This window comes from Pagrus major, chromosome 24, assembly GCF_040436345.1.
Source record: "Pagrus major chromosome 24, Pma_NU_1.0".
Taxonomy (NCBI): domain Eukaryota; kingdom Metazoa; phylum Chordata; class Actinopteri; order Spariformes; family Sparidae; genus Pagrus; species Pagrus major.
The window spans coordinates 10,615,916-10,634,370 of record NC_133238.1 but is presented as its reverse complement, the minus strand read 5'-3'; the positions used below and the strand labels follow the sequence as shown (position 1 = coordinate 10,634,370).

The window sequence follows — 18,455 nt, the reverse complement described above, 5'->3', positions numbered from 1 at the left end:
ATTTAAGAATTAGAGGAGGAATGAATGTGTGTGTGTGTGTGTGTGTGTGTGTGTGTGTGAGAGAGAAAGGATGATTCAGACTGAAGCTTTTTTCCGAGGGATGAAAAGACTGACGGAAAGAACGCAGGAGAGAGGATGAGTGGAAGATTTAGGAATTGTTGGAGGGAAGAAAAGGGTGTGTCAGGAGCAGAAGAAGGAGGAGGACATGGAGGATAAAGCCACCAAAAAAGAGAAAGATTAATGAGGAGGAGAAGAAGAAGAATGGGTATATTTAGGAGTTGCAAGGAACAGGAAGTCATGAGGAGGAACTGGACAAGGGATTTTTTCAGGAATTTTGAAGGTCAGAAGGAGGAAAAATGAGGGAAAGTGATGGATTCAACATCACAAACACGTGCCTGCTGCTCACACACACACACACACACTTGATTTTGTCCAAAACACACACATTCTCAGAAATATGCAAGTATGCACTGCATCTCTTTATCACACTTGCTCCTCGTTCTCAGAGGCACGTTTCTGTACAAGCACTCCCTCTCTTCCTCCCTCTCTCTCCCTCTCTGTCTCTCTCTGTCTCTCTGTCCACTGGAGATTAGCCTCTCTGTTGTCATGACGACCGTGGCTGTGCGGCTGAAGGACAGGGAGAGCGAGTCGATGGTTGTATAGCTGCGTCTAAGTGTGTTTTTGTGCGTGTGTGTGCGAGCCGGAGAGAATGAGAGTGAGTGACAGTTATTCAGCAGCAGAGAAGGAGTGTGGGCTTTTCTTCACCCCGACGGCTGACTTAAAGGCTGAAATCCTTCAGACGTGCAGTGAAATATGACCTGAACACCTGAAGAGGCATGTGTCAGCAGCAAATCGGGTGGATGCCGGGAGCTGTTGTCCACATGCAAGTTTAGCTTTTTCTTCAGAAAACGTCAAGGTTGCACATTATTCACATTAGCACCCCTGGGAAACATGTACAGCAAAACAAATTCAAACTCTTTAGTGTTTTGTTGCGAGTGTGAGGCTCAATATGCCAAAGAAAGCTACAAGATTACACAGATCCTGGACAAAAATGTCATATGAAAGCAAGAAAAACCAAACCTCTCCAAAGGAATCAAAGGTTGCGCCTCACCCTCCAATATTTATCCAGACGAAGAAGCAAAAAACGCGCCAGAGAACTGGAGATCAAATGCTTCTTGTGTGCTGATGATTTGTGCTTTTCAAGACAAAAGTACAGGCAGCGGCAGGCAGCAGCTCCTGGATCAGCAGTAAAACCTCAAAAAGAGCAAAACAATGACGTTTCTCCGAGTTGATGGGAATCAGGAAGGCGCCAAATGAGAGTTTTAATCTGACTGTGAGGACAGAGCGAGATAAGAATGCGGAAATTTGGGGCTTTGTGGGAAAAACTCCATATAAAGCCGGCCGATTATAAATAACAGCTAACTACGGAGAACAGTCCTGAGTTTCTCTTAGTTTATTCAGTCAGACAAATTGAAGAGAGGCACTAACAATGAAAACACAAGGTTAATTGGAGCTTTATTTGGCTCTAAAGAGAGCTCCCACAGTTGAGGATAATGTGAGCACAGTAGGGAGGACAACAGCGGACGACAATGACTTACTTCCAGCACCTAAATAGAGTCTGACAGCGGTGGAGAGAGTATTCAGATCCAGCAGTAAGTAGTAGTAACCCACTCCCTGACTAAGCAGATATTTAACATTGGAGCCTGATGGAGCAGCATTAAAGGTGCAATATGTAAGAATTGGCCACTCCAAACCAGTAGGGGGCAGCATATCACAGATTAACCGCTAACTGTAGCTAACATCAGGTAGTTGGCTCAGTTAGCCGGGCAGCAAGCGGTCCGGACTTGGATCTCGGAGCAGCAGGGGGATTGTTGGCGTTTACGCCGGACGTTGGACCATGACAGGCTGGTGCTAGCTGGTTAGCATGCTAACTTCAGTACAATATATATCATTTCTTGAATGTTTCCAACTATAATTCTTACATATTGCACTTTTAAAATATAAAAATAAAGTGAATGTACTCTGCAGGCCTTTTTTTTTAGACATGTCATCCTGTCACAAGGAGAAATGTTTGAGAATATAGGCATCTCATAGGGGAATAAAAACACAGATTATGTGAATGTATCCCAAAACCGTGGAGAAGCTAACAGACCGGAGCTATGAAGAAAGTAATTATACAGGCTTGTCATGTCTTCTATGTTCATTTTGTTCAGCTCACAGAAGCAGTTTAACACCCTTTTCAATGGAAAGTGATGTGTCACCATTTCAATGCTTTGGCAGCATAAGAAATCTACTCGCAAGCTTATTTGAATTTGAAGCCAAATAAACAGGAAAGACATTTATATAATCGTATGTATAGAATGAAATCAAATGCAGAGAGTCTTTTCCCCGTGAGCCTTCAAGGATCTGTTTTCTCTTCCAGGGTTTGACGACTGATTACGAGAAGAACCACTTAAGAGTTGATGACTTTCTTGCTCCTTTGGGGGGGAGGATTTGTCAGGAATCGAGAGCAAGGCTGAGACTGAAGCAGGATGGGAAGGAGGTCTTGCAGCTTCCTTAAAATCAAAGGACCTTTCATGGTTTGGTGCCAAGGTCAATGTGCAGTGCAGCGCTGCGGCAGGCTTGACTTGACTTGTGAGTATCGGGAACCCGCGGATCAACTCTGGTCGAGAAGAATTTATTATTTATGAGGAAGCTTCTATGAAAAACAGGTTGACAACACATTTCTATGCAAAAGGTAGTAAAATGGAATGGAAAAAGTGTAGCCGACAAATTAATCATAAGAACAAAACACTGCGTGAAAATCAAAACAGGGAAAGGACTTGAGGCACCGCAGTGGTGACCAAGGAAGATAGCAAAAACACTGCCTCTTCACTGTTTTCTGCTTCTGTGGGAAAAAAGAAGGTGCAATATGTAAGATTAGCCACCTCTCAAACTCCAAACAACTGGAGTAACCGCTATCTGCTGCTAACTGTAGCTGCCGTTAACTAGTTAGCTCAGTTAGCCATGCAGCTAGCGGTCCGGACCAGGAGCTCAGAGTGGTATTATGAAAAAGGACGGGTCAGGGCTAGCTAGTTAGCATAGATAAATCTTTTAGCTAATGTCAAAACTCTTTTTTCTTGACTGTATGTAATGTGAAAGGGGTTACCTGTAGTGACAAACCACAGATAAGCATCACCTGACTCTGCAGTTCTATTGATCATTTTAGCACCTTTAAGCTTGCTGTTTTGGTTTTCGAGCCTCCAACCTTCCTGTTATGTTTCTCTCTCGCCGCTCTCATCAGCATCCCTTCCAGTTTTCAGCAAAAACCCACAACACCCACTAGCAAACAGATACAGTTATCACTAGCTGTTAAACATTTAGCATTTAGCGGCTAAAAAGACAGATATTTCCCTCGGGAGTTGGTGGAGAACAAAACAGAGGTAAAAGTAAATATTGGTTGGACTGTTGCAGTCACCATGTCACATGAAACTGCCAAAAATCAATGTTTACATATCACCCAAAATATTTGATTGAATGTTTAATTAGGTTTTTAGCTTAGCTTTTAGAGACATATAACCTCTTAATGTCACAGCGTGGCTTAGCTTTTCGCACTCAGTTCTGACACTTCTGTGTTGCTGCTGCCAACAAGCTACGAAGGCGCATCATCCTGACCGCCCTACGCACAGCTCGGGTGTTGACTGACTCAGAGAGGTTAACAACAAGCTGTACTTCAGATGTCTGATATCATTAATAATCAGCGTGAGCCAGTAATGAGTCGTACGAATGCATCACTCCACGGACAGACAGCCACAGGCCTTTGCAAGCGTACTGTAAAAACCGAGGCGAAGTTATGAAGTGTGAGGAGAAATATTTGTCTTTTCTTTGTAGATGGAAGTCGATGTGAAAAACGTCCTTGCCGCTGTGTCACTGACAGCAATTAGGCCGGCAGTTATGACAGACAGTAGTGGGAGTTTGGAGGAGTGAGGCACACTGCAGCAAACAGTTTGATCGAGTCCAGTGAAAGTGATGAAATGTATTAGACGCCACAATCTGCCGGGGTGTAAATACTTGCACACTGCTGAGAGTCAGTTGGATCTTTTGAACACTGTAGGGTTGACAAAATGAAGGCACAATATCGCTGTTAGAGGTTTTTTTTTATTGTGAGCCAACACGCTCTGAGCTCAGATCAGGGAGGATTTTTCTTTTTCAACCAGTCTCATGCTGAGTTTCAGTTTGATCTCCACGTTCTGACTGTTTTTGCTGTGGTGCATTTTGTGATTTAAGACTCAGGTATCAGTCATGTTTCATTTCTGTGTTTATTTCTCCCTTGTTTGCCTTAACATAGCTGCAAGAATGACTTCTGCCATTAATCCACAGGTACTCTGGGCATTTGAGCTGGTGTGTAACAGAGAAATCCATACTTCCTTTCACTCCTCGGTCTCAAAGGTCCTTAAGTGAACTTTGTCACTACAGATCGAGCCGAGCACTTTGTGGTTTTCATTTTAAATCGCCATAACTGACAAAAAGGAAGCAGGCAACACAGCGGGACGTTTCCTGAGACAAACTGTTTGTGGCAGAAGAGGACAGACTCGTGCACGATGGCAGGATCAGACTGGACTTGTAGCCTCTCCACTATGCGTGAATGGGAGGTAAGTTGAAGCAGTAAAGGAATCTTGGGTGTTTGAATTTTAAAGGTTAAGAGAATTTTTGAAAAGTATTTGCTTTCTTGCTTGGAGTCAGATGACAACACTGATGCAGCTCTCATGTTTGTATGGTAAATACAAGGCTACAGCCAGGAAGTGCTTGGCTAGCAGAAAGACAGGAAGTCTGCACTGTGCCAAGAAAAAGACTGGCATGTAGCCTCACACCAAAAAAACAGGAACTAGTTATTTTAACACATCTGTTCTTACACTGATTAAACAAAACAATGAATTAATGAGCTTAAGAGGTTCTGGTAGATTTTTTTTTCTTTTGGGCAGAGCCAGGCTAGCTTTATCATTAGTTTCTTAGACTTTATGCAAAGCTAGGCTAACCAGCTGCTAGCTCTAGCTTCATATTTAGCATGCAGACGTGAGAGTAGTATCAATCTTCTCGTCTAACTCTAAAAAATTTTTGCAAAAATGTGAATCTCTAAATTAAAGGTTCAATATGTAAGAATTTTTTGATGAAAATGTCCAAATGTGAACTTAAATTGTCAACAACATGTGGGAAAAATAGCAGTTTTGATGTTATGATGTCTTTGTATTGTTGTGCAGAGATAACAACGACACTCCCCCGGTTCCGTGACCTCCCACTGTGGACCGCTAGCTGCACGGCTAACTGAGCTAACTAGTTAACAGCAGCTACAGTTAGCGGTTGATCTAGTGATATGCTGATCTGTTTTGAGTATGAATTTGACAGGTGGCCCATTCTTACATATCGGACCTTTACGATACCTTATCATTATCTCACTCTATAAAACATAACACATAAACTAGCATGAAATCAAATCAACTACTGAAAAAAAGTCTTTTAATGAGTAGTTTCAGTTTACATTTTATAATCATTGGATTGAAGCTGGTAGGGCAGAAGTAATTGAATGCCACCAATATGTTGAATTATTCCTTTAATTGATATTTTCTGTTTCTCAGTGCCCAGATTATGAGCCCTCACTTCCTATTTCGGAGAAATCCAATCCCCTGACGCGTGATATCGACCGCGCTTCTGCAGATTCTATTGTCAGGATGTTGCAAGCCAGTGATGCCCAGATGTTTCAAGAAGAGACAGGAAACACGTACAAGGTACAGATAGTCCATAAACAATTGACCACATTCATACGGCGGCCATTTTCCTCGCTGCATATTATTTAAACATAGAGAATCTGGCAAATTGTTATCATTTCATCACTTCCTGATTGACCAGCAAATGAAAAGATGATTGGTAGTGAAAATATGGAGGGATATGGGGTCATATATCAAGGTAAAACAACATATTCGATAACCCGTTAGCAACATTAGCATTCAACTATTAGCAATGTTAGCTTTCCTAGCTAACATTACTGTTTGATTGTAGTGGTTGATTGTAGTTTGATCAGTCGTGGTTGGATGCTAATGTTAGCTGATGTCTAATGGAAGCTAATTGGTTATCAAATATGTCGTTTTACCTTGAACGATGGCTGGATGGTCCTCCAGTTTTCTCACTATCCATAGTTTTTTCAGTTGCTGATCAATCAGGAAGTGGTGAAATTACAACAATTTTGAGCTTCACACCCTGAGCGTGATGTCAGAGGAAAATGGCTGCCTTGTGAATATGGTCTATGAGTCACCTTAAAGTTTATTTATTCTGAAAAAAAAATGTCTTTAAAGAAATTATTGTTTGATTTTGTTGTAGAGGCTGTTGAGTGAACAAGTGGTCGAAACATTGATGGAGGTTGCAAAGAGGGTGGAGCTCATTCTCGAGGTATCTTCTCTTTGACTGCCTGTATTTCTGTTGATCAGTCAGGCATGTTGTCAAAGCTCGTCTTCTGTTTCTTTAACAGGATCCTCAGGACAGCCTTGTTGTACTGAGCGGATGTGGGACGTCTGGTCGAATAGCTTTCCTCATGGCGGTAAAAGTTGTCCTGAAATGCTCCCCACCTGATTTAGCCCTCTGTACGCACGGATTACAAGTGCATTATAACCACTATTCAAGTTATTTGGTCCCATAATGAGATCATTTTCCGATGTTCAAGAATTGAAATTGAAATTGCAAAGCAAGGCAGAACAAGCCAGACTAGGCCAGTAATATTAGATTATTGACACTCAGTCATCTAATCTAATCTCTCTCTTGTTTTATTGAAAAATGGCTTCCGGTGTTGTTAGTCCAGTTTCAACAGAGCACTGAGGGAGCTGAACAAGAGTCCTGTGTATTCATACATCATCGCAGGAGGAGACAAGTATGTTGGATTTTTGTCACATTGAACAAGATTAACACTCATGATTAAAAATACATAACCATCAGGAATTATTTACATTGTGACAAGGGCAAATGTAAGCTAATTAAGCAAACCTTTTTTTCACGTAGTGTAACAATAACACAAGCAAACACAATATCAGATATAGAAATACCTAGCTAAAGCTTGCCAACATTAGCTAACATTAGCCACCATAAGCTACTGGTCGTACAATTAAAGCTTTAGATTCTATCTATACTTCAAGGAAATGAAAATTTAATCGCTAAGCATTAAATTAATTTCGCTTTAGCTAACAGTGGCTAATGTCAGCTAATGTAAACAAGCAAAAACCTCAGCTAGCTTTTGCTGTGTGACCTACATTACCAAGTCCATGTGCTGACTTTATATTCTTTCTTTGCTTGTGCCACTGCTGTGCTATGTTTTAGCATGTTAATAATATTTTAACAAAAGCAAAAGAAGTTAACATTAAAATCGTATCTGCAACATGAAAATGTAGTGTAACAATACCACAAGCAAAGAAGAGTAATAAAGTCAGCAAACTTGTTCAATAATATCAGATACAGAAATAACTGGCTTAAGCTTGCTAACATTAGCCACTGTAAGCTAATGGTCATACCACCCCAAGTAAAGCTTACTTTAAATATGTTATAATCAAGTCTCTGTCTGTCTCTGATTTTCCTCAGAGCTCTGCTATCCTCCCAAGAAGCTCCTGAAGATGACCCCAGAATGGGCATGCTCAGTCTGAAGAAGGTCATGCACATGGTGGAGTGTAATGTGGTACTTTTATTTATTTTAGCTTACTCCGCATTTGACCATTGCATGTTTTTGCCTTCCTGCAGGTCTGTGAAGGAAAGAGACGTGTCTTGTTCATTGGTATTTCCTGTGGATTATCTGTAAGTCACTCTGATTGGTCCGAATCTGAATTTTGTGTTTGACAGGGTGTCAATTAATTAATCAGAACCTTGCAAACTTGCAGATAACTTAAGATAACCTTTTTACTTCTGCCTGCATAGGCTCCATTTGTGGCAGGTCAGCTGGACTTCTGCCTGCAGCACCCTGAGGTCTTCACTCCTGTTCTGGTTGGCATCAATCCTACACATCAGGCCAGGTGCTTCACTCTTGCTCCATTAATATCATATGATCAAAATTGTAGTAAATTAGTGATATTTTGTAATGCCCCTGTGGGTTCGAATAAAATAATAATGTTTTAGGGATGAGCCCATTCCAGGCTGCACCATCACTTTTCGCAGTGTGGTGCAAAGGATGCAGGAGCTTGCCAAAAGTCAAAAGGCCTTCCTCGTCAACCCAGCAGTTGGGGTAAGAACATCTAGCTGCTTGTTCTCATCATGCTCAAGAGAGCAGTGTGTCCATACTTTGGCTCTTGACTCTGTGTGTGTGTGTGTGTGTGTGTGTGTGTGTGTGTGTGTGTGTGTGTGTGTGTTCAGCCGGAAGCCATCAGCGGCTCTTCGAGGATGAAGGGAGGCAGCGTCACTAAGATTCTCCTGGAGGTTGTCCTGTCTGCTGCTCACGAGGCCACCTTCACAAACACACCCGTCACATACATGTGAGCATGGAGAAAAACACTGCAAAGCTTCCCAAGGGATCTCAGGCTTTATCTGCGGTTACATGACTATATCGACAATTTGCACATTGCTGTGTTGGTTTGCTGCGGCTGAAACTGTGCTAAGAGATTCAGTGTCAAAGACTAAATGAGGCTGCAAATGTAGAGAAAACATGATAGACTGAAATTAGAAATGATACTGAAAAAGTTGGTTTGACATTTGGGAAACAAGCGTATCTATTTTCCTGCCCAGACCTAGATGAGAAGATTGATACCACTCTCAAAATAACACTGACATGTCCAAAACACAAAAGACAAGGACATGTCCAAAACACAAACGACATGTCCAAAACACAAAACACAAGGACATGTCCAAAACACAAACAACATGTCTAAAACACAAACAACATGTCCAAAGCACAAACGACATGTCCAAAACACAAAACACAAGGACATGTCCAAAACACAAACGACATGTCTAAAACACAAATAACATGTCCAAAACACAACATGTCTAAAACACAAACAACATGTCTAAAACACAAATAACATGTCCAAAACACAACATGTCCAAAACACAAACAACATGTCCAAAACATAAACGACATGTCCAAAACACAACATGTCCAAAACACAAACAACATGTCCAAAACACAAACAACATGTCTAAAACACAAAACACAACAGCAATTTCTAAAACACAAACAATATGTCCAAATCACAAACGACATGTCTAAAACACAAAACACAACAGCAATTTCTAAAACACAAACAATATGTCCAAATCACAAACGACATGTCTAAAACACAAAACACAACAGCAATTTCTAAAACACAAACGACATGTCCAAAAGACAACGACATGTCTAAAACACAATACACATGTCCAAATCACAAACAACATGTCCAAAACACAAAAACGACATGTCTAAAACACAAACAACATGTCCAAAACACAAACAACATGTCTAAAACACAAACGACATGTCCAAAACACAAACAACATGTCTAAAACACAAACGACATGTCTAAAACGCAAAACACAACAGCAATTTCTAAAACACAAACAATATGTCCAAAACACAACGACATGTCTAAAACACAAACGACATGTCTAAAACACAACAGCAATTTCTAAAACACAAACAACATGTCTAAAACACAAACGACATGTCCAAAACACAAACAACATGTCTAAAACACAAACGACATGTCTAAAACACAAAACACAACAGCAATTTCTAAAACACAAACAATATGTCCAAAACAGAACGACATGTCCAAAACACAAACGACATGTCCAAAACACAACAGCAATGTCTAAAACACAAACGACATGTCCAAAACACAACGACATGTCTAAAACACAAAACACAACAGCAATTTCTAAAACACAAACGACATGTCCAAAACACAAACGACATGTCTAAAACACAAACAACATGTCCAAAACACAACATGTCCAAAACACAAACATGTCCAAAACACAAAACACAAGGACATGACCAAAACACAAACGACATGTCCAAAACACAAAACACAAGGACATGTCCAAAACACAACTGACATTTCAAAAACACAAACGACATGTCCAAAACACAACAACATGTCTAAAACACAATACACATGTCCAAAACACAAACAACATGTCTAAAACACAAACGACATGTCCAAAACACAACAACATGTCTAAAACACAAAACACAACAGCAATTTCTAAAACACAAACGACGTGTCCAAAACACAAATGACATGTCTAAAACACAAACGACATGTCCAAAACACAATGACATGTCTAAAACACAAAACACAACAGCAATTTCTAAAACACAAAACACAACAGCAATTTCTAAAACACAAACGACATGTCCAAAACACAAACGACATGTCCAAAACACGACATGTCCGAAACACAAAACACAACAGCAATTTCTAAAACACAAACGACATGTCCAAAACACAAAGACATGTCTAAAACACAATACACATGTCCAAAACACAAACAACATGTCCAAAACACAAACGACATGTCTAAAACACAAACAACATGTCCAAAACACAAACAACATGTCTAAAACACAAACATGTCTAAAACACAAACGACATGTCTAAAACACAAACGACATGTCTAAAACACAAAACACAACAGCAATTTCTAAAACACAAACAATATGTCCAAAACACAGCGACATGTCTAAAACACAAACGACATGTCTAAAACACAAGAGCAATTTCTAAAACACAAACAATATGTCCAAAACACAAACGACATGTCCAAAACACAAACAACATGTCCAAAACACAAACGACATATCTAAAACACAAAACACAACAGCAATTTCTAAAACACAAACGACATGTCCAAAACACAAACGACATGTCTAAAACACAAAACACAACAGCAATTTCTAAAACACAAACAATATGTCTAAAACACAAACGACATGTCCAAAACACAACGACATGTCTAAAACACAAAACAAATGTCCAAAACACAAATGACATGTCCAAAACACAATGACATGTCTAAAACACAAAACACAATGACATATCTAAAACACAAACGACATGTCCAAAAATTGTTGTGTTTTCAGAAAAGTCACCGTGTTTTGTGATATGTTATTTTGTTTTCAGAAATGTGGTTGTGTTTTCACCCTCAGTTCTGTTGAACTCCTCATCTAACTTTCAACAGGAAAGCAAATGAGTTTATTCCCCAAAAATGTCAAATTATTACTATAATATTAAATATATAAAGACATGATTCACATATCTGGACAGCAGGTTGACTGAGCTCCATCTTACAAACACTATTGCCATTGCAATAATAATCTTTCATGACCTTAAGTCCCCTCATAGTACCTCTGGTCTCCACCTCTGCACCCAAAGGCACAACATGCAGCTTGTTAAGTGCTTCTTTGTGTCGACAGCCATCACCAGCAGCAGCTTTCTTCCAACAGCCACCTTAATGAAAGCCTGTGAGAAAAAACCAGGACATGCTTTTTACATTACTGGGGGTGATAGGTGCATTTAGGAATGTCAAGTGTGTCAGTATATCACATCTTTGAGCACACACATGCCATTGGTGATAATGTAAATACAGAGGAAGGCACATGTGACAACATCTCTGAGTTTACATTTCATATACAGTATTTAAGAGCAACATTTTCATTGTTTGTTCCCACTGTGTGTTGCTGACCTCTAGAGGTTATTGCAAAAATGAGATTCTGTCATCGTGCTATTACTGAACGCTTCAGGTGTATGTGCAGGGACGTTTATTGGAAAAAAATCCAATCTTTAATAATTATTATATGTAGAATATAACATGCACATGCAAATACATTCATGATTGGTTGTCCAAACACCATTGCACCTGCCTGTATAGCAGAAATATCTGACGTTAGCTCATTTATGTTTGTTTTATTTCCAACAGGGGCATCCTGCAGCACATGAGAGCATACGAGAAAACTCTGGATATCACTTATGCTCAGAAGCAAGGGATTTCCGCTCTGTTGGAGGCAGCTGGACAGAGGTGGAACATCCTGTTTTACAGCTTTCACTTTAACCTTGAAATGTTTGCCGATGGTTCATGAACATCTGACAAAAACAGTGAAATAAGAAGGACTGAATGAAAAACAGCAATTTCAGTTGGTTTTAAAGGGGCACTGTGTAGTTTTGGAGACGTAATTCAAACTAATATTTACAATATTAATGAGATAATACAAACTCTGAAATTATTTTTTCTATAACTGAATAAACAAGCTGTTCTCAGATGAAAATAAGGCCCCCAGAACACTGTTTGAAGCTAGAAAATATGGCAATAACTGCTAACTAAAAATGTGTGAGATGATACAACACGTATCACTCGATGTGTTTCAGCTTGCGGTGCGGCAGGCGTGTGTGTTACCTGGGCTGGGGCTCCCTTGCTGTGATGGGTCTGATTGATGCCAGCGAGTGTATCCCCACGTTTGGAGCAGGTGAGAGGAGTTTGATGCACTGCAAAATCACAATTAAAAGATCCGTTCTTTTTACTCTTGTATGATACTGTGTATGTCCTGTTTGTGTGCGTAAGACTACAACGATGTCCGAGGCTTCATCAGCGGAGGATACAGAGAGCTGAACAACAGCGAAGGTCCTCTGATTTCACTGGTACGTGAAGGGAAACGAGGAATTACACATGGTCTTTAATGATGAATAACTGCCACTGTAAAGGAGATTTAACATTCCTGTGAGCTTCTTCTATAGTGGAGGTTTCTGTTCTGGCTCGTCTGTGGGTCTTAAACAAGTCTGAAAAATCCTAACGTGGCCTTACAAAGTATTAACATGTCTCAAATCCAGTGAAATCCAATTAAAGTGAAACCCAGCTCTTATGTTGCACAGTGTAATGACACATATGTCTCTGCGGATCCTGACTCGTAGATTAACCCGGAACAGGATTAATGTGAAATACATCCGACTTTACCTGCTTTATGATGTCTGTTTTCAATTAATCTGCTTTAGTCTTTTAATTAAACTGCTGGATGGATTTAATCCAGCTGGTCTACTACTTGAACTGGGCTTTTTTTTTTATTTGCACGCACTATTTATATCCATTTTGTAGAGGAAACAAAAAAAAATCACGTGCTGTGTCATTTCCTGTGAATCCCTTGCGCATGTGCACACCATTTTAATTCAGCGCAAGAATGGCGGACCCCGCCACTGACGATGCAAAATGCATTTTATCAAGGTAACAAATGATGCTCGCCATAAATCAAATCGAAAATTGGTTTTAAACCTCATAAAACTGTTATTTTGATGGGCTATTTCTATATAGTTCTGTCAACAGGTCTGATTTTCTTTAAATAATAACATTACATTGCTGGTTATTAATCATTTATGGCCACAAACATCTGTACAGGCAGAAAGAAATGTATTTATAATGTGTACTTTCTTTCACTCACTTCCAAAACATATGCAGACTCTAGCCAGATCATCTTTATGACAGGAGGCGGTGGTGCTCATACAGCTTTTGTCCGCCAGAATCAACAAAATATAAAAGTTCCTTTTAACTTCTTTAAAGGTGCAATATGTAAGAATAGCTGCTAACTTATGATAGCTGTAGCTGCTGCCAGCTAGTTAGCTCAGTAGGCCATGCAGCTAGCGGTCCTGTTAGCTTACTCTGCCTGAGCTTTACTATCGGACTGTCGCCTCTTGATGTACAAAGTGGTATTATGAGACAGGACGGGGCAGGGCTATCTGGTTAGCATGCTAACTCCAGAAGATATCTTTGCAAAACAATACATAGACGCCTCTAACATAACGTCAACGTTGTTGTTTCTCTACATTCTGATGATTATTTTAGTTAATTATTGAATGTTTTGAACTAAAATACTTACATATTGCACCTTTAAATAGAAACAATCAGAGTTAGAGTTTTGCGTTATAGGCATTAGTATAACAGCTCAACTAATTATCTTCATTAGGACTGCATGGGTTAGTTTGAGCAGATTTGATTGACAGTAGTGTGGCAGCAAAAGGAGGTATTTGAACGTATCATGTATTTTCTCTCCTCCAGGGTCCTGACTTTTGCATAGCACATGAGGATTTTCTGCGTCTGGTTCTGCCCTCTCTGAACGACCTGGACCTCGTTCTCCTCGTCTACACACACTCCGGTGAGAGAGAAACATATTGGCTCCCCTGTTTGGATTTGGTCCAGATCAAATCAACATGTGTCTTGACGGCTCTCTCTCCACAGATGATGTTGGCGACGTGGTGAAGCTGGCACGCCGAGTGAGAGAGAAGACGTCCAACCTCCACGCTGTTTATCATCAGGTTGATGGAGACGCTGCAGCTGCTGTACAACAAGTATCTATCTATCTATCTATCTATCTATCTATCTATCTATCTATCTATCTGTCTATCTGTCTATCTATCTATCTGTCTATCTATCTATCTATCTATCTATCTGTCTATCTGTCTATCTATCTATCTGTCTATCTATATCTATCTGTCTATCTATCTATCTGTCTATCTATATCTATCTGTCTATCTATCTACCTATAAATACATTCTGTTTTTTTGCAGGATGACATCAATAAGCTGTGTCTATCTTCACTAAAAATCACTTGGCCGTCACCTGCTTCAAGGAGCTTGCTACACATGGTACAGCACACACACAAACACACACATGGACACACACGTCGATTGAGCGACTCACTGGAGCATGAGGAATAACTGTTTTGCCTCATTTACTCTCTTTCTCCTTCAACAGAGCACTTTGCTGTAAGGACAGAAGGCGTGTCTGCTGGTTAAATGTTAAAAGACTCATTTAGACTGTATCGATTCTCAGGATTTTCCTTATTTCTCCTGATCTATAGCTCTTATTTGAAAGACTGCAGGTTATTTTTCTACGTCTTCATTGTGGGCTTATGTTATTTCTTCATCTCCGTCAGCAGTGGGAGCTGTCCACTAAGCTGCTGCTGAACGCCGTGAGCACCGGGGCTCACGTCTTAAAGGGGAAGATTTACCAGAACCACATGATCGACGTGCAGGTCACCAACAGCAAACTCTACAGCAGGGCCACGCGTTTACTGCAGGTACATCAAACTACACCCAGGATTTATACTATACATGTTTTGCAAAGAGACCCAGAAACCACCCAGTTCTGACCCTAGTTTTCCTGTGTTTTCCTATATTGAGCTCACGTGGTTTATTTTCCTTTATCAGCTAAAAGAAATCGAGGTTTTCCAACTAGGTTTTGACACAAGAGGGAGCCACAAGATCACACAGTAGTGCATTACCATGTTGACGTACAGCACATGCTCATGATTTGTACCTGTCTGACCCTGGAGTGGGAAAGCAGACGTTGAGCTTCCTGCTTCACAGACACAAGAATCAGTAATGTTTCACTAAACACTGAAAGTTTCCTTTTCCCTTAGAAGCTGTCTGGCTGTTCTGAGTCTCAGTGTGAGGACGCCCTCCTGAAGGCCATCTACCGAGTGGACAAGCTGACGGTGGACATCACGTCCTCCGACATGAACACACACACACTCACTGCTAGAAACAGGACCAAGGTGAGGAGGCAGGAAGGTGCATGAAGTGCTGGAGGATTTAACGGGTGTATTAAATTTTCCATCTGTGTCTAGGTGGTCCCTCTGGCTTTGGTGTGCTTGCTGACCGGCTGCTCTCTGGTGGAAGCGGAGTCTCATTTGGAGCAGCAGCCAATCGTGAGGGAGGCTGTGGAGGCGTGCCTGTCATAACTGACGCGGCGGGATGTCATCGTCGTGCACCCACATACATTATCCATCCTGCAGAGAGGTCATAGTCAGCTTTAATGTCGGTCTCACAAACTGATATTTGCTATATTTAGATTTCATTATATTTAATTATGACGGTTGATTCAAAGGAACTCCTCCTTTATTATTAGCTATTGTAAGCCTCAATGTGCAGAACACTTGTCACCTGGACCTGGTGGCTTTAAATGTAAAACCATGTTACAACACTGAGGGGCAGACTTGACACTCAGTACAAGCAAACCTTGTCATGATAACTGTCAGTTTGTACTGTTCTTAGAATAGATGGTCTTTTAAAGGGGCGTTATGTAATTTTGGAGAATAATTTTAATATTTACAATATTAATGAGGTAATAATACAAACTCAGAAATGATTATTTTTTCCATAATTGAATAAACAAGCTGTTCTCAGAGGAAAATAAGGCCCCCAGAACACTGTTTGAAGATAGAAAGGTGGCAGGGTCCGCCACATATAAACAAAGTAAAACAGTATGAAATTGTGTTGTCCTTCTAAAAAGAGCAATAAAACTTTTGACTGAATTGAATTGACTGAATTATGTTTACAAGTCTCAAACTGATCCTGGGTCGATGTTTGATGCTTCACCGACATTTTCACCCCGTGTTCTGTAACAGTTTTCAGAAGGCACAGCCTCTTACCATTCTGGTCCGCGTGATGTAAGTCAGCCTCAATCCCGCTGTGGCTCAGCACACACACACACACACACACAGACACACACACACAGGTACTGGATTAGCGTGACGCGGGTGCATCTTGAGAGCAGTTGAGCAGCTTTTCAGACAACTTTGGAGCGCAGCCGAACGCAGCAGGGGAGCACAGAGCAACTGCAGCCCCGGAAGGTCAAGTGCACATCAGATCTGGATCAGAGAGCATTAGCACGTAATGCTCAGTATTGAGATGAACATCTCTGAATTTGTTTTTAAAAAAAAGAAAATAAAGAAAGAAAAGTGGTATTGTTTGCCACCTAGAGACCAATTATTATTCACATAATTGCTGAGAGTTAGATGAGGACATTGGTACCACTTTCATGTTTGTATGCTAATTATGAGGCTAAAGCCAGCAGGCAAATAGCTTAGCTTAGCATAAAGACTTGAAGCAGGTGGAAAGAGCTAGCCTAGCTCTGTCTGCTGTAGGCCTATCATGTTTGTTGAATCCATACTAAACAGAAATTTAAACACAACAAATTATGGGTCGGCAGATTTTTTTTCTTTAGTTGAACCAGTTATGACCAGAAGGCTAGTAAACTGCAGGTATTGTGTGAATGCAGATTCTATGCTAGGCTAAGCTAATTGCCTTTACACATAAAAGAAGAAGAATAGCCAACATTTTGCAGAAATACGCTATTGTACTTTGTGAGTCTGTATGCTAAATATGATTTGAAGCTAAAGATAGGAGCTTATTAGCTTAGCTTAGCTAGCATAACGAGTGGAAGCAGGAGGAAACCGCTAGCTTAAGTTGTTTCCCCCTACTTCCAGTCTTTGTGCCAAGCAAAAAAACAGTATCTCCTTAGCAAGATACAACTCGAGGTCAGTGAAATAACATGATAATCAAGTGAATTTATTTTATTTATATCAACATGATTACATTCATATATTCATTGCCTTTAGGTACATGATGTTCACTTGGTGATGTCACAGAATGATGGACAGCCAAACAGACCAATAGCAGCATAGGCACACAAACACACACACACACACACACACACACACCCTCTTGGTACCACAAATACGAGGCTTTAGTCAAACTAATCAATAGGAGATACACGTTTTGCCTCGTTCACACTGTCCTGACCATGAAAAGTACAGTTAGGGAGTAAGCCCGGAGTCCAGCTCACTCAGCTTGATTCGGGTTAAATGTGAGAAAATACTCCTTCGGGTCATAGAAAGTATATTTTTCCAGCATTTTAAAAGAGCAGCTTTGATCCATTCCAGCCTCTTTAACAGACTCTCTGATTCTGCTGAAGAGCCACTCACAGAGAGACAAGATGTCAGGAAACAAAAGACAGCCACTTAACCGTGCTCTCCCCCTTCATATAACCATGGATACAGTAAGGCATCAGTAACATGCTTCACGCTGTTGTTCCACATGGCTGGTTATGCAAACCCCACCTGAATCTACAGCTTGTAACACGCACCTAAGAAAAGCTCTCGACTCGAAGCAGCAGAGAAAGGTTTACATCAACCTGAAATTCAGATGTTTGCCTCCCGGCATTTGCTTTCGTGTGTCGGACACACACGAATACGTGGTCACATTGTGCTCGTTTGTGCAAGTTTTTCAACTGGAATCCTGTTAAAGAAATGTACGTACAGTAAATGATCACAGTAATTGGGCTACATAAATATAATGAGGTAAAGTTAATGAGTTTACACATTAGCATGTTTAGAGGAAAAAAACATCTTAAATGTTAATATTCAAACAATACACAATAATACTAGGAAAATACAGTTTGTGATTTGAAATAAATTGATGATTTTTTTTTTAAATTACTTAACTTTCTGGCAAAGACTTAGATAAGATTCATACTTCTCAAGACTGTATGCTAAATATGAGGCTAAAGCCAAGAGATGGTTAGCTTAGCTTAGCACAAAGACAGAGGGAAACAGCTAGCCTGGCTTTTTGCAAAGGTCCAAAGATAACAAAATACCTCTAGCAACACTTTTAAACCTAAATAATTAAGAAGTTGAATGCCTCCGC

The 18,455-nt window shown here is 40.3% G+C and overlaps 1 protein-coding gene across 1 annotated transcript; it reads left to right on the top strand.

Moving 5' to 3' along the window:
• Positions 1 to 4,492: 4,492 nt before the first annotated feature.
• On the top strand, positions 4,493 to 16,282 carry gckr (glucokinase (hexokinase 4) regulator). Its single transcript, XM_073462458.1, has 19 exons — positions 4,493 to 4,631; positions 5,613 to 5,762; positions 6,352 to 6,420; positions 6,500 to 6,568; positions 6,822 to 6,895; positions 7,597 to 7,663; positions 7,753 to 7,806; positions 7,927 to 8,021; positions 8,125 to 8,230; positions 8,359 to 8,477; positions 11,905 to 12,003; positions 12,351 to 12,448; positions 12,544 to 12,620; positions 14,026 to 14,122; positions 14,206 to 14,315; positions 14,535 to 14,612; positions 14,903 to 15,046; positions 15,389 to 15,523; positions 15,596 to 16,282. The coding sequence occupies exons 1-19, from the start codon at positions 4,581 to 4,583 to the stop codon at positions 15,707 to 15,709; spliced, it is 1,806 nt and encodes a 601-aa protein (XP_073318559.1). The 5' UTR covers positions 4,493 to 4,580; the 3' UTR covers positions 15,710 to 16,282.
• The last annotated feature ends 2,173 nt before the right edge of the window (positions 16,283 to 18,455 follow it).